This window comes from Chlamydotis macqueenii, chromosome 4 (assembly GCF_036417535.1).
Source record: "Chlamydotis macqueenii isolate bChlMac1 chromosome 4, bChlMac1.mat, whole genome shotgun sequence".
Taxonomy (NCBI): Eukaryota; Metazoa; Chordata; class Aves; order Otidiformes; family Otididae; genus Chlamydotis; species Chlamydotis macqueenii.
Genome location: NC_141559.1, coordinates 66,479,675 through 66,504,879, shown reverse-complemented (window position 1 = coordinate 66,504,879; position 25,205 = coordinate 66,479,675). Strand labels below are relative to the sequence as shown.

The following is a 25,205-nucleotide window of genomic DNA, read 5'->3' as shown; positions in this document are numbered from 1 at the left end:
TTATAATTCATATCAGCCACTGCTGATAGTATTAGACTCCTTTTGTGTATTCATTATGAAGAGGAATAGCTATACTGGATGTTTTACCGAAGAATAATAAAAGAAAAATAATTGAAATTAATAGGAGGCTAAATTGTTTATTTCATAGTCAAAGAATAACGGTACAACAGAATTTGTGGTTTTCAGTATTTTGGAGTTTTTTTTCAGAACAAGAGTTTAGACTGAATTGTTAAGCATATATTTTTTTAAGCATTTCCTTATTCTGTCTGTCTTAATTGATCTGTAGACCAGCCAAAAAGCTACACCATGCTAAAAGAACATGAGAAGCCATTTGGGCATAAGATTGTCTTCATAAATAAGTGATGCAGTAGAGTAACTTGTTGTATGATAACTCTATAAAGCCAAATGTATGTCAGTATTGTAACAATTAACTGGATAAAGCTCATTTGGTTAATGGGAAAGGTACTTACTTGTTTGTATATATTAGTATATTTGCTGAACATGGGATAAAAACCTGTTGTGTTATAGATTAAAAGATTCATGTTTGTTTAGTAAGCTCATGCTACCATGTGATGTATTTTTACCATGGTAGAATTCCAGATATGCTTCAACAGGTTAAATTGACCTGAGCTATTAATTTTAGAGGAACTGTCTCCCCAGGGTACTCTCCCTGCATTTACACCATAATGTAATAGTTCAGTAGCATCTGTATTCTTGAAGACTTTGTACTTTGATTTGATTCTCGTTACATAGTTCTGAAAATAATTTTCATGCTTACATACTTTATTCTAATACAATAAAACTAGTGGTTGCCAAAGCATGCCTCTGTAGCATTCAGAAAAGGTCTTAGACTAAATTCCTAGTTATACTGGAACTTTGGAATTGAAGAGTATGGTTGTGTGATAATAAGTGAAGGTTCATGAGCAGTAAAAATCTGATCAAAAGCTTTCCATGATAACACAAACCACCTAATATGGAAGATAAATACAAATGTATTATTCAGATTTAGAAAGTGGAAAACTGTCTGGCATTTTAGGAGTGAAATCCAAATCAGAGATCCAGCAAAACACAAAAAAAACCCCCTACTTTGCCATTTCATTCTGTCTTCTTTGCATTGGGAAGGTCACTGCTACAGCAGCTTCTGGAAATAAAAGTACCTAAAGAGGGTATCAGTACCTAAAGAGGGGCTTATAAGAAAGACTGAGAGAAACTCTCTAACAGAGCCTGTGTACCAGCATGAGGTGTAATGATTTTAAAATAGAGGGAGGTAGATTCAGATTGTGTATAAGGAAAAATTTTTTTACACTGAGGGTGGTGAAACACTGGCACAAGTTGCCCAGAGAGGTGGTAGATGCCCCATCCCTGGAAACATTCAAGGCCAGGTTGGATGGGACTCTGAGCAACCTGATCTGGTTGGAGATGTCCCTCCTTCTTGCAGGGGGGTTGGACTAGATGGCCTTACCTTGGGTCTCTTCCAACCCAAATTATTCTGTGATTCTAAACAGAGGCAGCTGCCAGTATTAATGATAATATGAAATAATCTCTCCATCCTTCTCTCAAGGAGGAGAGGTTTTAGCTGGCATGCCTCATTAAGGTGGCTGTGGCTGGAGAAGTGTCTCGGGCCATGCAAGACTTCTTAAACGTCTTAATGAAGTCCAGAATCTATCGAGGAGCCCATGCCAGAGCACGTTTCACAGATTCTCTCTCCAAAGAACTCCGTAATGAACAAGTACTGTCTGTCTTCTCCCTGCCACCTAAATTTCTGTATTTTTTAAGGTGTACTCAGCTACGGGTATGTTGTAGGAACACTGAGGAAAAAGCAAATCATAGTGAAAACAGTGGCAAAGGAGAGAACCATTTGATATTCGGAAGTGAATTGCTTTGGTTTTTTTAGAATCATATGGTTGAACTGGATAATCATGATAGGTCCCTCCCAACTGAACTATCCTGTCCTACTCTAGGTTTATGGGTTTTTTTTCACCACCTTTGTGTTCCAAGTGAAAATCAACACGTCCAGATGCGTGTATTTGATTTCCAATCAAATAATATAAAGAAATTATCATTCAGATTATTTCTCTGAATGCCCTGCAGTCTCATTATTTATGGTAGTTTGCTACCTTGTATGGGCATGGGAAATTTCATGCAGAATATAGTTAGCTAATGTTAAAAATACCATTTTCCAGTAAGAAAGAAGTACTAAGCAAGGCTTAATTATTAGTGTCAGATATATTGAAATAACTATTAAGGATGCTGATCATGGAATAACCACACTCTGAGCTGTTTTTGAACTGGCGTAAATAAACTGATAAGCATTCAATACTTACTTTGACTTAGTGTTTCTGCCTTTTCTTTTAAAAATTGGGACACATTACTCATTCCCAGTATTTTACAAAGTAGAGAATGGAAGTATAGATTTATGATATCGCTGGTCAGACACAGAGGGAGGTTAAACCGTAGAGGAAAATAAAATTACAAGTAATTAAATTTACAAGCAGGTTTGCCATCTTCAAAAGATTTATTGTTTCAGAGCAAACAATGGTTTTAGCCACACAAGAAAACTGTGATACAGCCTTAACAGTGTATGATATAGATATTGTATGTGGTGTTTCAATTTATGTAATTAAAAATTTAGCACTCCTTTTAAGGGTAAATGGGATATTCAATTGGGAACCATACATGGTGAGTAATAAAATAGCTGCAATGCAGTACTGTCTGCATTTTTTAAGAGCTGAAGTGCTCTATCAGGCTCATTAATATCAGGTTATCTCAGGGCTTTATCCTCAGATAAAAAAAGCAACAGCATATATATGGTTTTGAGGTCTTATGTGGGAATGGTTTATTATATTCTATTGGTATGAATTTCAAATGTTAGCAGGATTCTAGGTTGGGGTTTTTTTTCACTGATATACTTCTATCTACTAACCAGTAAATACGATAAATAGAAATGTACCATTTCCATCTTGTTCTTAGGAATGATTCAGTAGTAACAAGGTTTTGTCAAGGTCTTTCTGCTGTTTCCGCAAAGCATAATGCATTATGTTTACTAATGTATTCCAGAGGAAAAAAAAACCTAACTGAATACATAAAATGAAGATAATTTTTGGGGGGAGGATTGATTTTTTTGTTGTTCTTACTGTTTTTTTTCCTATTTCACGAGTTTGTGAAATACAGAAATCTACATTCTTTCAGGCATAATTTCAAATTAGACAAGTTCTACTGTAGTAGCAGTTGAAAATACCAGAATTAAATCATTAATCTTTGGAAATCTGTTTAAAAGCTGAGACACGTGTGATTATCAGTATACATTACATGTAAATTGCCTTGACCTGGTTTGTTTAAAAATAAATTATATTTTACATAAGTACAATAATTCCAGGACTTACGTGATCACGGATCTTACAGACCCTATAGTATTTCTCTGTTTTTATTGCCGAGTTTGAATACTTGGATGGACTATGTTAATTTAAAAAAAAAAAAATTATTTAGGTGCAACATATTTAGTCTCTGATTTGGTCACACAGCTGACCTCCTGTTGGGAAAAAAAAAATATGCAAGTTTTTCAAAGGATCACTATAGTTGGACTAAAACTCGAAAATCTTTGTGCATTCTCCTCAGTGTATGGTCAGCTTGAATTGGTATATGGATTTGTTTTATTACAGCTCAGAAGAATGCTTGATGTATACTCAACTTAAACATATCTAAAAAAAAAACCACTAGAAATGGGATGGGGCAGCACAACACATCTGTGCTTCCTCTGTAGAGCCTCTTTCAGCTGCTGCCAGCCTAACTTGCTCAGATGACTTTTGGCTGAGGACATCACAAACTAAGAGACTGAAGTTCTATATGGCAATTCTGGCCCTGAGGACTGGTTTGATGATGTATGAGTGGGGAGGTGCATGGAAGGCGGGTGGTTGAAGGCACTCGGCTGGCCAGTGAGCGAAATGAATGAAGCCCATAAAGTTAGTCCGAGAAATTTGCTTGAAATGTCAATGTCCACTCCATTTCAGGCTTAACAATTTGGACTATATCTCTCTAGGAATAATAGAATAAGAGTCAAGAACAGTTTAGTTGAAAGAAGCCTGTAAGATAACTATAATCTGCATAAAGATTAATTAATCAAGATGTCTTACTAGACCATTGTGCTTTATTTAAAAAAAAATAAAAATCTGTATGATAGCCTTGGCTTTTTCACTCACACGATATATGAAACATTTTTAAATCAATTCTGCTCTTCCAAATTTATACTGGAGTTTGATGTAAGGTCTTGGACTGTTAAAATAATGGAGAATAATTTGTTCCGATGTAACTATCTTGGTCAGATTGCTGGTTTCAAACATGAAGACAGGTTCATGCCTTTTTTTTTTTTTTAAATACAGAATTGTTTTTGTAAAAGTAGGATGTTCTGTTGTTTAGTGACTTAAATTTTATTTTAATGCGTAGAACCTCTTTCATTTTAGGGGTACCAAGTGTCATCAGAAATTATACTCAGTATTCAAATGTGGCCTCTTTTTGAAAAGGGAGGTGGAGTTCAGACAGTTATTAGTGCTGGAAAACAATGACCATTAGGCTAAAAACAACGTTTGAATCTTCTTCACTGCAGATATAAGCTGAAAAGTCAAATCAATTTAATGTAATGGCCTGCAAAATTGTCTGGGTTTATTTACAAAATAGATTTTTGTCCCATTTCCCCAGAAAGTCTCACTATACCCTCTGCTGCTTGTGAGCAATCTAAGAATTGCAGTGGAATGAGTTAAAACATCATAAAAAAAAAGACCACACAGCAACTTCTTAACTTCTTATTGAGTCCTAGGTCTGCAGTGTGAAGTGTAGGTGTAATTTATGCAAGAAGAAAAAGTTGAGTGTTTGTTTAAGCCCCTCAAGGTTTTTTATGGGAACCTTTTTAGACTGAGCAGATGAAAAATTGGAACAATCAATAAATAATTACTAAAAACTTGCCTTCTGTAAGTAAGAGTAAATTGTCTGTTGAAAATCATAGCTTCTATAAGAGAGGTAGAATTTTGCAATGAAGAAATAAATGAATACCTTACACTTTTATTACAGAAACAATTCCCAGAAAGTTTTGCAAACCAGCAGATGCATTGCAAAAAAAAATTTCTCTTGGAAAATGACATTTACCAATCTTACTTGGCTCTCCACATTTGGAGGGATGCTTTAGGCAGTGCCTTATGAAGGAAGGTTGGGAGCTTTTGCAATCAAGTAGTTCATATTTCAAATGTGCTAAAATTAGCAGAGAACAGTGTACTTTAGTCTACGTGAGCCTGTGCTGCGTGGAAATGGTGTTGACTGTGTGGACCCAGTGGTAAATCTCTCACACTGTTAGTTTGCTCTCTTTCATATGTGCATACACACAGACACATATGCACACATATGATCTCAGTGTTTTGTTTATTGAGGAACCTGGCTCAATACCTCAATAAGATGTGAATGTCCTTGTATTCATGCTAAGATTTTCATTTAGTCAAGGAAAGAAAGATTTTGACCATAGATATTTTTATTAGATTTAAAAAAAAATAATTTACATATTGTCTCAATTTTGTTAATCTTCCACTTTTTAAATTTATATAAAATGATGAACGATGATACTCTATTAACTGTCGTAAAAAGCTTAATGCACCATTACCCATTATCTCCTGCAGTATATATTTATGAGTATGACAGTGGTTTACATAGATATATGCATATATTTGTATTATGAACTGATCATTCGTCATAATACAAATCACTACTGCTAACTTAACCACTGTACGCATAATTTTAATATAGGTATTAATCAATTAAACGGAAGTGTAAATATAGATATTTGCTGTTTATACTTACAATGGAATTTTTTGAAAGGAAGTAGGCTGTTAAATCATGTTGCTGCAACAAATGCTGAAGGCTGCTTTTTCATTCATTGCCATTGAATTTATTGTCAGAGCAGTGCAGTCATATCCCATTTCAAGATTACTTAGGTGGCTTGAAAATTAAATCGCAGCTCAGATTCTCTTTTTTTCACACATGGTTAATAATAGTAAAATTGCATCTGGTTTTAAATATACTTTGCAAGATATTGCAATGCACTGAGGTGCACAAACTATGAAAGATTTAGTAAATAGAATGTGATTTTCTATGAATTAACAGCAGATCAAATAAAACAAAGTTACTGTCAATGTATGTAGAATTATTTTCAAAAGGATTATATTGATATAAATTTTGTTAGACTCAGGCAGTGTGGTGTTTTATAAAGTTCTCAAATTTTTTTTTTTAGGTCCATAAATCTGAAAGAGATCTCCAGGAGTGATTACTTATAACTGGAAACATGAGCTCATGCTAGATTACGTTTTGGGGAAAGAATATGTTAAAAGCATGACTGTTTATATCTAAACAGCTAAATGATTCTTGCTTATTCACCTCATCTGAGCTAGATCTCTTATTTCTATGCACCATTTTGCAATGTTTCTCCTAAAAGCTGTCTCTGAAAAGATAATCTGAAAGATGTCTCTACAAAGCAAGACGTTGCACAATTTTACCTCTCCTGTTAGGGACTGGAGTTCGTTTGATGTACTTCTGGAGTGAAAGTCCTGATTTGGTTTTAGCAAAAGGAAATCAAGTTCTGCTTTGCATACTGACTGAAAGTCCTAGTGTAGACACAGCTTGTATGTGTCTGATTTGTTTCTAAATTTTGTTCGGATGCTCAGACAAGCCTCTTCAAATAATGTGTTGTGTTCTTGTGTATATGTTGTCTGTAGATCCATGCATCTCTGAAGGCCTCCAAAAGAAGATCTGATCTCATAATTTTAAGGATACAAGATAGGTCCCTTTGAAGGCCTTCAGACATTTGTGAACAATGTACGTGGCACATACGTTTGGTCCAGGGTAGCAAACTATAATCTAAAGGGAAACCTTCAATCTGCATACAGTGAATGTAATAGCGGTAATGACTTTAATCTACTGTTCACCTCCTGTTGCGCTGTTACTTGTTAATGAGGTACAACATATGTAAAAAGCCCTGGCTCCCAGCTTGCTTTTGTTTTCTTTTTTTCTTTTTTTTTTATCTCCTCTGCTAGCATCTTTACTTCAGTTCTCTAGGTTTCATTTTCAGTGTGGAACTGTGAAGGCCAAAAGTATTTCTAAATTTCAGAAAAAAAAGTTTGATTATTTATATTGATAGCAAAAAATTATTCATGAATACTTGTCTTTTGGAAAAGATACTAATTTCAGATAGCCTGGTACAGCTGGTTGTACAGAGATTTTGGGGAGGAACATTAGATACCTGTCACAGGATGGTTTTTAATGCCTTCTTTAAAATACATGGTGCTTTCCACTCTGAAACAAAATTCAGAAATATATTGATCTCAGACATTATACAGGCTGATATTTGTTGTTTCTCAACAGCTTGCTACTTTTTCTTTTTGCTTGTTTTCAATCTTCCTTGCATAAAGCTGAACATACTATCAAACATTTGATGTCATGGGTTTGGAATGGGTTGAAAAGTAAAATCAATCAGTTAAAAATCAAATCAATTTGACTTTCATTTTTAAATTATGTAATGTTTCTGCTTTTCATTTGGCATACATATTGTTGTTTTGTGAAAGAGCTACTTAGTGCGACACAGATAAACTAATTTGAGTATTATTGCTCTTTCTTTTTCTTCAATTACAAATCAGTTATGGTAATAAAACAAGCTTCATTGGAAACACTGAACTGTAATGGCTGAAATTATTTCTTTAAGTGTTCTTTTTTTATATATACAGAAATAAATATATATGACAGATTGTGAGTTTAATTTAATTATTTTTTTTTCCTTAGTGATCTTAGTGAAAATCAGATTCAAGCGATACCAAGAAAGGCATTCCGAGGAGCAGTAGACATAAAAAATCTGTAAGTATTTTCCTCCTTCTTGCATATATTCTGATGGTAATGCTTTTCAATACAGTGTCCCTTTGTTGTATCAGATCTCTTTTTCCTAAGCACTTTCATAGCTACTTGAGGAATATCTGCATAAAACCAACACCTACCATTTGTTTTGACGAAATACTTTAACATGTCGTAAGCATCCTAAAATTACCCTATATGAAATATAAAACATTGAAACGGAGTTGAATACGACAAGGCATTGTAACTATTTGGTTATTGTAAGCTGAGTTCAATATTTGAATGTCAAGCTGTTTTAAACATTTCATTGTTTAATGTGGAAGAATTCATTTTGCCTTGGGTCTAAGAGTTTGCCTTTTGTTAGCTTGTATAAAACAAAGCAAGAAAAAACGTGCTATTATCTAGTTTTGCTAGCACATATTTTTGTACTTGTATGACTACTTTTCTTATGCGATTTTCTCCTGTGGTAAAACAAGTCTTTTAGAAAAGACAGATAGTCACTTTCCTGGAGATAGTGACCCTGAAGTTCATGGGCAGGCTTTGAATTCTTGTGGCTTCTAAATCTGGAAATATATATTTCAAGACAAAGGAAAGCAGTGACGTTTAAACTTTCTGTTGAGAGTGGTAGATCAGTTTAGTGGTCTGAAAGAGCTGAATGACCTGAAGACTGTGATGAACTTGTATAGTGGGAAATGTAAGGTCATGCACTCAAAAGCTATAACCCCTGCTGCAAGCTGAGGACTCATCACTTAAAAACAACCAACAAAGACAGAGGACATAGCCTAATGGCTTCCAGAAAGACTATGGAACTGTCAGTGTGAAAAAAATATACTTGCTATCTTATTTGGCATCAATAAAAATAGGGAAGTATTAGGTCATTGTATGAGGTTTTCATGTAATTTCTATTTAAATACTTTTTACTAATTGAAGTTGCCAGTGTTAAAGAAAGTTGAACTTTCTAGTTGTATTACTTTAAAAATGGAGTGCTCTGTGATTCTGAAGGAAACAACATGATTTCGTATTGCCGGTAGGAGGGGACTGGACAGGAAGCCCTTTGCATTTCTGTCTTCCCGTGATGGGCTCAGCTTCATTCTGTTGCCTGCAGCACTGCACACAAATCAGCTAGGAGGGCATTTTTTCAAAGATTTAGCAGAATGCCCGGGAGTTTGGCCTAGTTGATATGATATTTAGAAATTTTTTTTTTTTTTTATTTAACCATGCTTGTGATATCGTTCTTCCCCACAATGAAGTCCTACCACATCTTGATGGAAAAACTATTGTGTCCAAATCTTTTATGTTCAAAAGCATGCAAATGCTTTTCAGAGTAGCTTTGTTACTTTGTTTAATTGATGTTTTATGAGTTTCTATTCAGAACTGGTCTTGTCATTATTCATGGTCTAAAAGAGGCTTGGCTACAGGGAGAAGTCTGCATTTCTCTGCATGATCTTTTATATTTGAAAATTGATACAACTACAGAAAGGAACTTTGTTAGTAAAAATAACAGAATCATTGAGAATTTTCTAGTGACAGGCAGTATTTTAGAATGTAATAAGTATACATTGTGAGATAGTTCCAGTCAGACACTTAATTAGGATGGTAATCTTTAGCTAAGACAGTATATCTTGGTGTGCATTTTCAAGGTAGAGATCCTGAACTATGTCTAAAACTTGCATGAAACAATAGATCCGCCCTTTAAAGCCTTTCTCGTTTGAGAGATAACTAAAAAAAAAGAAATCATAAACGCCATAGCATTGCCACCAAGTCTAAATCATATCTGTGGCATATAGTTTATTGTAATAGCATAAATACTACAGGCACATCCATTATTGGTGGTCCCTGGAAAAAAAAGGGAAAAAAACAACCTAATCTGAAACCTATATGATCCCACTACAACTGAAAGTCATAAGAAATACATTTCTCTGGCTTGTAAATGCTGCCTACATTCCTGGTCATTCAGGAAAAGCACCTTATATCATGTGAGGGATAGATGTGAACATCAGAATGCCGAGTGAGTTTGTGGGGTGAGTTGAGTGGATTCTAGCACATTTATGTAACTTGATCAGGCCGTTGAGCCTTTTCAGAAACATAGGCAAGAAGGAGATTTGAACCCTAGCCTTCCATCTAGCCATGGACATTACAGTTAGAGAAGGGTGATGGCAAGACCTGTACCATTTTTATTTCATCATTCAAGAAAGATAAGGAGAGAACTGATAAGTGATAGGTATAGAAAGCATTGCTCTGCAAACTATGAAGTGAAGGAATTTAGCTTCTATTGGGTGATTAACCTAAGGTCCAGGAACCAAATAATTCTGTATAATTACTGAGAGCTGTTGTAACAATTGTTATGACCAACAAACTATTTGTTTTCATTTCAGCATTTCTTTTGCAATTGCCTAGTAGTTGAGCATAATTTTAAAGACATTAACCAAACTTACGGGAGAGATGAATGAAGGTATAGCCTGTATTAGAATATGTTGTAAATTTAGAATTTGCTTTGTGTGCCAACATTAATTACATCAATTTCAATATAAAATACAGACACTTTTTTTTTTTTTAATGAGTGGTAATGATGTAGCTCTAATAAGCTGTTTCAAAGGCAGTTAACAAATCTCACAGAAGTTGACCTGATTACATATTTTATTTTCCTGAATGGAAACTCACCATTCTCTCTCTCCCTCTAAATATTTCCCCATCTGAATCAGGATTTGGAATATTTTGAAAAACATTTTATTGTATCCAAAGTATGTTTTTCTAGAGCAAAGGGACTTAGATGTTAATAGAGATTATCTGAAATTGCTTCCTTTAAGGTTGATGATAGCAGTATGATGTTTGATTTCCTGCTGGTATGTTAGCTCTAGAGTTCTCTTGATATTTCACAGAAGAAGCTGTCCAGTTTCCGTAAAATGTGGCCATGATACTTCCTTTCTGGACATCTTCTTAATAATATTCACTGTGTAGTTTCTGTAGAAGATAAAAGCAAAATAAGCAATGTATTATGAGAATTGACAAAACCTACCCCACCCTTAACAGTAGAAAGAACAAAAATCTCCAGAAAACTATTAGCCCGCACAAACCTACTTTATATCTAATTGAAATTTCCCATTTTCCAGCTTGTTTCTTGCCTCTTCTCTTGAAACTGAGAAGAATCTGGCTCTGTCTATGCCTACCCTTTAGGCAGTTGTAGGCAACAATAAGATTCTCCCTTCACCCTCTCTTCTTAAGGCTGAACAAATGCAGTTCTTGCAACCTCTCCCTGAGTGTCATCTGCTCCAGCACTCTGGTTTTGATGGTCCTGAGTGGACTCAGCCCAGTCTGTCAGTGTCTGTCTTCTACTGGGGAGACTGAGACTGGATGCACAACCCAGGTGTCATCTCAGCAATGCCAGACAGCACATCCTGGCTTCACTCTCACCAATACAGCCCAGTTGTAGGTGATGAATCAAGTTCTTCAGATGTGACAAAAAATAAAGGAAGCTTATTTTGTACAGGTCTGTCAGACTGCAAGCCGAGTATCCAGTATATTGACAGTTCAAATGTAGGAAAAAAAAACTAGCTCATCTGTCTCAAAGCCTTGATTTTCCTGTTCAAGGGTAATGACTTGAAGAATAATCCACTTTCAGTATAGCTGCTGATCTGGGACTTGACAGAAATTAGGGTGCAAATTCTGGAAATAGAATTCTGAAGATTACTCCTAACTTGCTACTTTTTCAGGGAGAAAAATATGCACCAAGAAGCTAGATTCTTCAGAGAACACAATAGCACCCACTGTTTTGTTGTTGTTTTTTTTTAAATAAACAGAAATTATCATATAAATTGGAAATTAAACATGGATTTTTTTTAATATACATGTTAATGATTGTTTCCTAACCCTCCCTGGTGATACAGTACTCACACTGGATGTGAAAGATGTTTTAAATCTCCCCAGCCTCAGGAATTTTATTTCAAAGGGTAAGAAAACACTTTAGCTGCACAGATGATAAGTTCGTATGGGTTGTTTCTTGAATGTGGTTACCAGAAGAAAAAGAATTGGACTTAGAAAGCAAACAAATACAAAACCACTGAAACTGGATACTCTTCTCAATTTGTGAGAAGCAGATTTTGGCCCCTGCTCTGATGATTTTGATAAAATTATGTTACGATATTTCAATTTGAAGTGTATAAAAATTTCTAAGATTCCTACTTCCTCTTCTGCTGTGTAATCAATATTTGGCAGAGGATGGAAAGGAATACATCAACATTATGGCAGACTTGTGATGCTAAATACCTGCAACATCAAATGATACCCAAAATACCAAGGAACATTTTCATCATACCTCCTGCATATATCTTGTGCCCTGTTTTTCTTGTCACAGTCTGGCCTTAGTTTGGACTACCCTCTCCTTTCGTGCCTTTGTGTTCATTCGGTTCCATTTTTTCCCAGCAAGTGGGGGACACTGTAGCTGTCACCCCAAGGATAAAGGCTGCAGGGCAATGTAGTATCTTCACAGATTAAATTGTCAGGGGAAATAGAGAATTGGCGGAGAGAGAGATGAGCAGCCACTCAGAGTCCTTCCCGTTACACTAACATTTATTCAAAACCTTGGTTAATATTACTTGCGGTTGCCCTGATGCCTCTTTCATGTCTATTGTGAAAGATTTAAAACCGGCATTGTCACTAAATGCACAACAGAATTTTGTTTTAATCTTTGTTGGCAATGGTGGGACTTTTTTTTTTAAGTTTAATTTTACTAGCAGTCAAAAACCAGATTCCTGCTGAAGATGTTCTAGTAACTGATTTCATCTGAGGTCATGCGCAAAATTCCACTGCAACTGGAAGTATATTTGTCTACTCATCTGTACAAGTGCTAATCCAAATGCATTGCTTGTCTGAGACATGCTTTAATAATTTAGAATTGGCATATTTCTCAGGCTTGTTCTTCATGGGAATCTCATTCAACCACTAGTCTGTTCAGCCACCTGTGTTTCAGGTATACATCAAGAAGGATTTTCATAGGACGTTAGGGAAATATATTCAGTGTATACTTAAGATTTTTATAAAATAGCTCTGAAGGAATGAAGAAAAGCACAGGTACACTTTTCTAGTGCCTTCTAAAACTCTTGTTGTCAAACAGGTCAGTGATCTTGAGGACTTTGGGAAAAAAAAAGTTCATTTGGACCATTTAACAAAGTACTATTTCAATACTATTTTTAAAATTGTTATTTTTATTAAAGACTACTATCCTAAAATTTGGCCTACTGAAAACAGTTTATTTTGTAAAAAAAAAAAAAAATAATTTATGAACTGTTAAAGTCAATTATTCTTTTAAATCAAGCGGAGCATTTGGCTTTGGAGATGAGTTTCAAATCAGAAATCTCTGAATATGAATCAAAAGCTTCCTTGCAGGTCTTTTTTTGGCACTTGAACCACTGAGGAAAAGTCTAAAATACGTAGAAACTAAAAATCTATCTGAAATATATTTGAGTAACAATAAATGTTAGTTGAATAAAACCTAGGCAGCTGAAGTAGGTGTGGTTTCATCTGATAAGTGCCAATACCTACACAAAATTTTACATGGTATCTGAACTTACCCTAATGAAAAATGTGGCCTATGCTTTTACTAGGAAAAGTACCAAATGTTGCTGTGGTTTGTGTAGTTTCCCCTATATTTTCTTGTGATAATAGAAAGCAAATTGAGGTAGGCTAGTTTGAACTGATCTGATAAACTCTATTGTTTGGACTTGGATGTAATTTTATCCCATATCATGGGATATGTGCTTAATATGGCTTCCATGCTAGAACGGAAACATATTTGCTCCCCATGTTATATAATAATCTTGATGCTGTTTGCCATCTAATTCCTGAATTGCATTATTTCTGGGAAGTTATACTGATCTGGATCTTTACATCACATAACTTATAGATTGTTTATTCTGTGTTTATCCTCCTCTTTATGGCATTTCCTGTTTCATTTTGACTTTTTGGGGTTTTTTTTTTGCTCCTGGAAGATACTTTTGGGTTTAGCTAAGTAAAGTGCTAGATAATTTTGAGGGGATGGAGCTATTGAACTATAGATCCCTTCTCCCTTTCCTTCTAGTTCATTCAGTCAGTATGCCTTACTTGGATGTATTTGTAAGTCTTGCTTTTTAATTTTGGGATAAAAGGAAAAGGTTAATCATTTGCTATAATATGCATATTAGGAGAAAAAAGTATTAAAATGTTTTACAGGGAAAATTTAGCAAAGAACAAAATGAACTGTGTTAGGAAAATAAACAGCAACTGGAAAAAAAAAGCACTTGACTTTGAAATGAAAGAATAAACACAATAAATAGGAATAGTCATGGGAAACAAGCAGTTCTCTGAAGTTTCATAAAAACTTAGAATAAATTATTCTATAATTTTCTTACATCTTTCTCAACTAGTGTCTCTGAAATTATTGATTCCTCTCAAAATTGAAACTGAGAAATAGGAAACTGGAACTGAGAAATAGGAATCAACTCAGTTCTGTTTTAAAAAATACAAGGAGACGTTAAAAACAGTGACTGTTTCCAAAAATTGTCGCTTGCAGTGATAAATATTGTGCACTCTGTTCTTTTCCCAAGGAAAAGTTTTAATGATGTGAAGTCCAGCGTACAAACTGCTAAACTAGAAACATTTTCTAATTGTTTTCCTGGGGAGGAAGCTACCATAGGGATCTAGAAAGGCCTCTGACTTTTTCTGATGACTTCTTAAACAATATTTACCATTAAATTGATATGCTAAGAGAATGTAATAATTTCTGAACAAAGGAAAATGGCAATCCATTGTCATGGCAATCCCAGGCACAAATACAGGCTGGGTGGGGAATGGATTGAGAGCAGCCCTGAGGAGAAGGACTTGGGAGTGCTGGTGGATGAGAAGCTTAACATGAGCAGGCAATGAGCCCTTGCGGCCCAGAAGGCCAACCGCATCCTGGGCTGCATCAAGAGGAGCATGACCAGCAGGTCGAGGGAGGTGATTCTCCCCCTCTACTCTGCCCTGGTGAGACCCCACCCGGAGTACTGTGTCCAGTTCTGGAGCCCCCAGCACAAGAAGGACATGGACCAGTTGGAGAAGGTCCAGAGGAGGGCCACGAAGATGATAAGAGGGCTGGAGCACCTCTCTTATGAGGACAGGCTGAGAGAGTTGGGGCTGTTCAGCCTGCAGAAGAGGAGGCTCCGGGGAGACCTGATAGCGGTCTTCCAGTACCTCAAGGGGGCCTACAAGAAAGATGGGGAAAGGCTGTTTAGTAGGGCCTGTTGCGATAGGACGAGAGGTAATGGTTTTGAAATAGAGGGGGGTAGATTCAGATTAGAAATTAGGAAAAAATTTTTTACGATGCGAGTTATAGAACACTGGAACAGGTTGCCCAGAAAGGTGGTGGAGGCCCCATCTCTGGAAACGTTCAAGGCCAGGCTGGATGAGGCTCTGAGCAACCTGATCTAGTCAGGGATGTCCCTGCACCTTGCAGGAGGGTTGGACTAGATGACCTTTGAAGGTCCCTTCCAACCCTAACCATTCTATGATTCTATGATTCTAAAATAATGTAAAGCTGCATGATGCTCTCTTGCATGGGACCATGGAGTGCCCTCAAGGTGTGAGGAACCGGAGAGTAAAGCAGATAGATTGACTGAAATTGTCCCAACTTTTAACACAGTCTTTATGAATGAGGTTTTCTGTCAGTCAGAAAACAGTTTTTTCTGTATGAGGGTAGTAGTTTTCAAATGCATGCAACATCTTCTGTTAGTCATTAAATGATCTTGTTGTAGGACAACAAGATTTATTTTTAGATATTTATTTATCATTATCTGATAGACAACAGATGCTAAAAAGGAGGAAAATATAAGTTAGCAACATGTTTCTACAGTCTAGGAGGTATCAGCAAGATCAATAAATAAAAACATTTTAAAGCAGACATTTTATTAGGTGAATGCTTTTTATTTAGTTCTTCCTAGTTTTTATAGCTGAACTCATGTAAACATTAACATTTCAAATAGCAGAAGATTAGTAAGTATATGAAATAGCCAGATAATGCTGCAGATATGTGTACAAAACCTGCTTAATTCTCTGTAACACAAGGAAGATTTTGAATGTGATTGCTTTTTTTTTTTTTTTTTCTGTTTTATGAGCATGGCACAGCCAAAGGTAATCAGCTGCTTTGTGGAAGGGGGAGCAGAAAGGAATAGCAACTTTCCAAAGGGATGGAGAGATGCCACATAGAAAAGACCTAACATGGAGATGCGGGGAGGGGGAAGATGATGAAGAAAGACTGGGGAGAGGGGAAGGATGAGGATGGGCCAGAGTTGCTGGTCCATATCTGATCAGCTTCTGTTCTCAGAGTGATTTAATAATTTGAAAAGAAGAAAATAAACTCTCAGTGGGGAAAAAAAGCTTTCTAAAATTGAGTTTGGATTATTGGTGTGCTCAATAATTCAGTGGTGAAAAAAAGTTTTCTTATAATATTGCAGATTTTTATGTGTGGTTTTGAAAGTCATTATGCTAAAACCAAATTATAAAACATAATTTAAAATTAGAGAAGTACATGCTTTTTTTTTCTCTAGTATTCTTGCTTTTGTGTTAAGTCTTAGCACTCACACAACTTGATGTCAGGAACCAGTTTTATCCAAAATACCCCGACTACTTCAGCATATCCATTAGAGGGACATCATAATTTAATGGTACTGGTTGTAAAATATTATCTAACTTTCTGTTTGGATTATATATGCAGTGGAGATCTTTACCTTAACACAAGTACCATAAATTACTGTTCAAGCCAGGCACACGATCTTCAAAGCTGCGTACTTTTCATAGCTTAAAAAAAAAAATATCATGCCATTTGTTCTTCATGGTGTGTGTCTGATCATTTTATATAATGGTTGTAACTGATCATCTAAAACACAAAGACAGTAGTATCTTGCAAAGACAACAATTTGTAGAACTAAGAAATGTTTCTCCTCTCTAACCCATGAAATTCCCTTCCCCCAAACCGAAACTGGCTAATTAGTTCAGTGCAAACAAAGTAATCTTTCCAGTAAGAAGATTTAAGTGAAAACAACTCACCCTTCACTAAGGTAGTAGTGGTTGTGGTGACTCACTAGAGGAAGAAGTCCAAAAGTTTTCATGTGCACCACAACTGCTGCCAGTCTAGTGGAAGAAATCTGCCTTTCAGTTTGTGTAGGACAGGATTTGCTCGAGTGCTTTCTCTACTGTTAAAAGATTTTCCTTTGTGTATAGTATGGATGATTTAGAAGAAGCTGTGTCAGCACTGATTTATACATTGACAGCTAAGGATAATAAGATGTGGGCAAACATACAGCTCACCCTTTTACAGATTAACCTGCAGACTGCATTAGGCAAATTTGATAGCATTAAAAGATTTTTCCAATTTGTCTGGAAACAATTTCTCTTTTGTATTGTGTCAAGGGTAACATTTCATGCCATTGTACTGATTTAAATAGCTTTGATAAATCGTTCAAGAGGTTAGAGAATTGTACTGTGTATATATTTTACTTCTTTAAAATAAAAAGGCTATTAACTTAATTGTTAAATGAAATTCATTAGTAAAAATTGAAGGAGCCTGAGAAAGTAGGCTTAAATATTCCAGCACTGCAGCACTGATGCTGTAACATTGCACCAAAATGATTAAAGATCATATTCAGGAAATGATAGTTTGCATTTAGCTTTCAGTACACAGAAACACAGACACTGTTACGTTTATGACAATATTTTATTCCTGTGTAGTAGTAATTCAGATGAAAAATGTGGATGAAACTAGAAGAACTTTATAGAAGTTGATACATTACACTCAACAGTGTGTGTGATGATTTATTGATAAAGTAAAACATTATCATAGATTCAGAAGAATCACAGAAAATGCTTTAGTAAAGGCCTCATTAGCCCTGCTAGCTAATATATAATTGAAGACAGAAGGGCAGAGTTCATTTGTATTTCGTTCATTTTCTTAGTATTGTTCACACACATTTGCTCATATATATTATCTGACACTGATAACTTACCGACTTGGAGAAGGTCTTCTGGTTGTTTAAAGTGAAATTTTGTCATCTTTGCTTTGCAAGTCGTGCTCTTAAATGCACAAGACGTATGGGACGTATGGCAGTGTTTACAGGAAAAGCTTTTATCAGCAGAGAAACTGGGAATTTGTATTTGCATGGTTGCTAATTTCAGCAGACTTTTAATTGGGCGGTATCTGTTGTATCAATGTTTGGAAATTGAAAAGGTAATAATATTCTTCAGAGAAATGGATTTAAATTTTTCATAACTTAATACTTAAAGATTAATAATGTATGGGATGGATTGCTGAGTTTTATGTTCAGAATTCAAGTGCTCCGTTACAGCATCCTATCTGCATGTGATTGCAGAGAGCACAAAGTATGTAGAAAACCACATGCTGAAGGTTACAGCAGAAATACTAGGTTCATTCAGAGCAAAATTAAAGGACATAAGTAACCACATATGTAAATACCTTGGACACTATTATTTCTGTGTTTAGAAATATTCTAGAAGGCAATTATTCTAAATCTTCCCCACACCCCAGCACCTCCCACCCGGTCCAGGCATGCACGCTTGCAGAGGGACCCCTAAAAGTGGTGTCTGTTACTGTGTCACCGGTGCCTCCCGCAGCGGGAGGAATTAACATGCAGCTGGGCTGCTCTGATAAATGGATTCTGTTAGGTCACCGAGGGGATGCATGTGACATTAAGTGATTTACCGTCCTTTACCTTAATGAAATTGTTTCAGCAAGATGACGCTGAGAGCTTTTAATGGATAGCTTTTCTTGATGTAATGAAATTGCATTCCTTTGGCATTTAATATAAGGTGCAGTTATTATTTACTGGAGCTTTCCCAGCACTGCTGTTTTGCGCAGACAGTTGAGAACAAAAAGGGATTTCTGTGGCAGCATCCAGGCCAGCACGCTGTGTGACAGTCTCGAGCGTATGAGCGTATTTGCGAGAGCGTTTCGCTTAGTGGGGCCTAGCGCTGCCGGCCCTTCCGGAGGCTTGCTTTGCACCTAACCCTGCCAACACTCATCTCCCTTACAAATACCTTCCTAATCTGTTTAACAGGCAACTGGATTACAACCAGATCAGCTGTATTGAAGATGGGGCATTTAGGGCTCTGCGCGACCTGGAAGTGCTGTAAGTATTCCTTGTATCTCTTACTTGTAGCAAGAGCTCGGTATCTGGGGAGTACTAATGTAAAAGCTTATCTGCAAGCTGCAGCCTGGTGTCAGGATGGTCTTGTGAAAAGATGTCTTAAAATAATCCACTGAGATGTGCTATAAAATGGTAAAAATGTGTGGAGAGGCAGAGATACTCCTTTACTCTGCCAGACAGCCATTAAACACAAGTTAAAAAAAAAAATTAAAAAGCAGATGGCAGATACTGTAAGAAAAGAATATATTTCCTTTTAAAAGGGGGGGGGGGCAGTATTAATGAATCCAATTAATTTTTTAAATTACCGATCACTGTTGAAGTGCTGAAGGTTTTCAGGATTGCCTTTGTTGCACACACTGACATCAGTTTGATCTTTCACTCTGTTTAAGGAACAATATACTGTATATATTTCATAGTCTGGATGTTTTCAAAGAAAGAGCCACTTTTCTATCAAACACTACTGTTACATGATAACATATTCAGCACGTCCACGTCGACTGCTTTTTTTTTAAACATTTTAAATTTTATTTGTGTATATGTGTGTGTGTGTGTGTAGAAAAATACCTGCTTTATGTCACTGAAGGTTAGTATTGCAGTACTCTCTTGCATAGCTTTTTCTCACTGTCTCAGTGGCCATCAGTGAGGTTAAAGGTAACGAAATTACCATCAGCTACCTCTGACCTGAAAATAGTTACTGTAATGAGCAAAGTGCCTCACTTCCAAAGGATTTGAGGCACAGGACACATTCCTGAAATGTTTGCTCTGTCAGTCAAAATGTCACATTTTTTCTGGGCTTTCTGCATTAAGAGAAGTGAAAGACTGTGTATCAGTTTGTTACTTCATGTTACTTTGAATCACATTTGGTAAATCACAACACCTTGAGGGGGATGAGGGAGGATTGTTTTTTGTCGATTTTAGGGCTGATTTTTTTCTTAAGATTCTGAAGTAAAGAAGCTTCTTTGGCAATACATAGTCTCTGTATGTCCTAGAAACTAAAGAATATGTGAGTTGCTGACGGTAAAGTTTTTTGTTATTAAGCAATAGTTGGTCTTTCTTATGAGTGAATGGATCTGACAGCTAAATTTGGTTTTTTTATGTTGTAATTATAGAATAACAAGCCTGTTATTAACTTTCTGGTATAAAGCCATGTAAAATGTACTGTAGGTTCAATATTACATCTCATTGTCGAGCTGATGAATTGTTGGTTGTCTGTCAATAAACCTGACATTCTGTCAGATTTTTATCTTTGGAACTCATATATATGACAGAATAACTTTTCCAGTGATTGTTTAATCTTGTTACTATGATTTTTAACACAAACCTTTCTTTAGAAGTGAAAGTTATAAATGTACATTTTTTTAAAAAAATCAAATATTTTCTGCCTTTTATAGTGCCTGCAATTTTTAGTGTTCTAAAAAAGCTATCCTTACCAGTTGAAGACAGTGGTAAAATTTTCACATAGATTTCAATGAAAGAAAAAAAAAAAAAAAACAACAAAACACCGAACTCTGCTAAAATAATATTCTGCTCAAAAAGTAGAACTTTGTGAATGAATATATATAGAATATTAGGAGTGTTCAAATATACAGCTAAATGTTCACTGTCTTGAATTGTGTTATGTGTTAAGCAATGATGTAAATATTAAGTTTTTTAAAAATTGAGGAATATTTTTCAAACAGTACTGAAGAGTTTGAATCTAATTCAGCTTCCTTTCCAATATGGCTTAAAGAATGAAAGATATCTAGATCAGACCATACTGTATTGCACTGAGTAGCAAATAAGACTATGTTTTTTGTTTTCATTTGGAGTTCATTATTCTGTCTAAGCACAGAATCTGTATATTACTTCAGACTATTAAGTATATGATAAAACTTTTAAATAATCTTTAAAGTTACTTAGGTTGTAATCCTGTTTAGTGACAGTTGAAATGTTTACCAAAGTAAACATTTATATATGGGTAATAAACATTGTATATTGGTTAAATAATTGCAGAATCTTAAAGGCTGTTAGTGTTAAAGATAAAAAACAACCTGAACTGTGGACAGTTCTGAAAGATGAAGGCAATTATAATCCTCCAGGTGAATTTCTGTGAAATTTTATTTTTCATTTTCCTCTTTCTCTTTCTTTTTTTTTTTTTTAAGAAAATCTGTTGTACAGGGGAAACAGTGACTATGGGAAAATACATAGTGCTGTCATATTAAAAAAAAATCAAGTATCCAAGAAATTGAAAAAAAGGTCTTTCACTCATCACACTCTTTGCAATAGTACGTAGCACTTAGGTAAAAGCGTTGAGCCAATTTTTTTTTAAGTACATCTCTGTAATGAAATCAAGTGTTTCCATCATTAGATAGAAATAGTTATGAAAATTATTTAATTCCTTATTTATTCCTTATGTCTACTCCTGATACTTTTCTGTACCCTTGCAAAAATAAATTAATAGCTCATGTATACAAAATAGCAAGGCAAACATCTGAAATTGAAAATTAAAACATTTGTAGATACACCTTCTTTCAACATCTCACAGCTATGGAAATACGTACTAATTTCCATTCCCTTCCTTGGAATTATGTGATTCTGAAACCTTGTAAGAAGTCATTCAGGAAGAATTATGCGAGCTGTCATTTACCCTCTGGACATTGTAAGAAAATCCTGCCAAGATTTACTGATTGTCATTTATTCATGAAGGCACGTTTTGCAGCTATACCCACGTGGCCATTTTTTGTTTTTTCATTTTTGTTCTTTCGAAAAAGGGCATGATTCTCCCTTTTTCTTCTTCTTTTGATTATTCTCCTCTTTGTTTATGTAGCCTTAAGGGCACACAGGAGAGATCCTTTATGCACAGTGAAGACAACATTTAGGACATGAAATGAGTAAGCACACAAAGGTGTAATGCAGCACATTGCACCAGAAATTAATTGCTTGGTTGATGTGGAGATGTACAGCCTGATTCTGTTCGGGGTGCTGTGAATTTACCTTTCTGTGTTTCAGGATCAGAGAGTACTTAAAATTTATTCAAAATTAGTACAAATTACATTCTGTGGTTTTTTTTTTTTAACAGAAAAAAGTAAACGGCACTTTGTTTCAAAATGGAAAAAAGTATTGGTCAGTGGGAATTATTGTTTATTCGTGCCATAGTTATGTATTTAAAATCCCAGAGCACATTCTCCATTACGCTGAAATGAGTTAGAGAGTTATCTCTAAGTCAAAACTGTAAATTCTGTGACTTGTTTTCTTGTTCTAGAGTCAACCTTGTTTGCATTTTATTTGCAGCCTAAAGACAATATTTAACTGCAGGATCATTCATAAAGTTTAATTATGTTTACAGACTATGCTTACTGAGTATGATGTGTCTGTGCTAGCCAACAATTGGCTAGGATTTGTTCCTGGTTCCTATCTCAAGTTCCAGGCACTTTGTCTAAAGTTTACATTATTAGTTTGCTAAAGTATTGAGATTCCTGACTCCTTCCATTGTATAGCAGAAGCTCTCCTACTGTTCTTACAACTCTGGATTATCTATGGCAGTTCTGTTCCATATAAAACCAAATTGCCACCAGAGTTAAACTTTTCCTAAAATTTTTGAAAAAAATAGCAGATCTTGTATCCTCTGTCAAAAAATACAGACTCTCAGAAGCTAGAAAGATAAACAAGACTCCTAGAATCAAGGAATTTTCTCCAAGAACGCTTTTTTACATCATGATGACAACCATAGCTTGAATGCCATAGATGTTCTCAACATTGGTGTAAGCTCCATTTGAGTGAATCATAGGTTACGGGGACCTCAAATTAGTTAGGATTATTAAAGGAGTGGTCAAACCATAATGTTTTACCAGAGATTGAATAGGGAGATAAAGTATATCTAAAAGCATGGGGGTTTTTTCCTGATACTCATCCCTAAAAACAGTACACCGTGATCTTAGTTAGCGATGCCTTTTTTGAAAGTGTAATAAGTGTAACATAACTGTAACATGTTAATAAGTTTCTTCTTGACTTCACAGCACTCTCAACAATAACAACATTACTCGACTGTCTGTGGCAAGTTTCAACCATATGCCCAAACTCAGAACATTGTAAGTAGTCCCACTGAAAGCGGCTGCCATTTTTATCAGTCCGGTACATCACTTTTACTTCTATGAAGTTTTGTCAGTGGTCTATAAATGCCTATACAGGCAAAGAAAGCATAAGCTCAATTAAAAAAAAATATTGAGGTATCATGAGGTTGACTATTGTCTGTCTTTGGCAGCTAATTCTGAAAGGTAAAGCTAACAAGTGACCCCAAAGCCAATACTTGGGGCTCAGAAGATAAAGAAGCAATTGCATCCTTTTCCATCATCTTTTTCAGGATGTGGGATGAATAACTCTATGCAAATGTCCTTTTCCCATAGTTTTCCATAGTGCTGTGTTGGGGAAGAGGGCATTCTCTTTTGTATGTTACAGCTGTATAGAGAAAGAAATTGATGTTTTTTGAAAGTCAAAAATTTGCTTTACGTTGAGCTATTGAATAGGTCACATTTCATTTAGGAACATGGAAGAATCTTTGATTGGCTGTCAGTTGTGATAAATGGGAAATCTTTATGCTTTTATTACTGTACTGCTAGCAGACCTAATTAAACTAAACTGGCTCTCCAGCAGTCTTTGTAACATAAAATTACAGCATCATCCGGTAGTGCTATTATAATTAAAGTTGTGTCAGCATTTACAATAAGGTCCCCATTTTTAGAGGTTGTGACTTTCACAGAAGAACACCTAAGGCTTCTAAAACAGAACACAGTGAAAAGAGTGTGTATGTAAGTTTGGGGTTACTTCTTGTGTATGTTTGTACTGAACTAAGAATAAATGTACATTATGTTGAGTGGTAAAACCGGAATACATCAATGTTTAGTCCTGAGACTCTTTCAAACAGATTTTCCAGTGAAGTGGGAATCAAAAATGAATGGGATGTTTCTATCACAGTTCAAGGGTACCTCTTACTGTTAAAGAACTACTTTTACAAAGAGCCTGTCCATTTTCTTTTACACATGTTGGGTTGCACAATTCTTTTGAAATCAATAGGGCTATTAACTCGAGTTAACATACAGTTCCTAACTGAAGAAACTTCATGCAGGTGAGTAGTTCTGTTGATTTCATAACAGAATTGTAACTGCTCTTGCTTTGACAAATACAAGAGTACTTAAGTCGTGCTGACCATGGGCTTTTGGTGGCCTTGGTTATATTTTGAGAATAGAATTTCATTCCATTCTTTTGGGTCTGAGACTCGAAAACATGAATGTCTGTACCTCTTTCAACCTTCAGATACGGTTTGTATTCTGAACCGCAAATTACAGTGAATCAATTTAGCAACATTTACACCTTTTTTTTTGGTGAGATATTTAATCTTTTGAAAGTTTATCTAGAAAGAAAAGAAAATGGACACACGGTGCTAGATTATAGCTGTAACATTCCATTTGCAGTCAGAATATTCTTGTATAATGGTATTGATTTCAGCAGCATTAGCTCTGATTTGCAATGGTGTTCTCGCCTACAGCTGGCCGCAGGTTGTACTGAATGAGTGTGCTGTATTGTGAGCTATGTTTACAAAGCACCCACCCAAGAATTAGTACAGGAAAATATATTGCTTTTAATTTCTAGTGATATATGGGGGGGGAAGTGAATTAGTTGTTTGGGTTTTTTTTTAATTTTGGTTACACATTTCATGTTACTCTACAGATTTTTTTTTTAATGGATTAATTAGCCCTCTTATCTAAATTCTGATTTTCTTGCACTTCCTTTCCAGTTATTTAGTTAGGATTGAGCACATCAGCTAAAAAAGAACCAAAATGGCATTACTCTGTTATGGATGATTCTGAGTAAGGATTTGATTTATAGCTGTGGACATCCTTTTCTGTAGTTTGAGAAAATGTAAGAGCTAGAGAAAAGAGCCAGAGAAAAGTAATTTACCTAATTTAGTGAATACATTTGTTTAATACTTTATCAATGGCAAAGTGCTTTTTGCCACTTGGCGAGGAGCCATGGTCTTGTGTCGGACCCTGCCAACAGAGAGACGACTGACTTAATTTCATCACTTGCTGCCATTTGGTCTTTTAATTTCAGACATTGCTTGGAATGTAGGTCCCTAGGAGCCAAAAACAGCTAATCCCCCTTTCTGTGATTAAACAAAAAGAGAGG

The 25,205-nt window shown here is 35.5% G+C and overlaps 1 protein-coding gene across 4 annotated transcripts in view; it reads left to right on the top strand.

Moving 5' to 3' along the window:
* The window catches only part of SLIT2 (slit guidance ligand 2), a 257,184-nt gene that overhangs the window by 136,629 nt on the left and 95,350 nt on the right, over positions 1 to 25,205 (top strand). For all 4 annotated transcript variants that reach the window (XM_086746083.1, XM_086746085.1, XM_086746082.1 and 1 more), the window contains exons 5-7: positions 7,810 to 7,881; positions 18,954 to 19,025; positions 23,039 to 23,110. In XM_086746083.1, the coding sequence (XP_086602209.1) occupies positions 7,810 to 7,881; positions 18,954 to 19,025; positions 23,039 to 23,110 (216 nt within the window). The remainder of the gene's footprint in view (positions 1 to 7,809; positions 7,882 to 18,953; positions 19,026 to 23,038; positions 23,111 to 25,205) is intronic.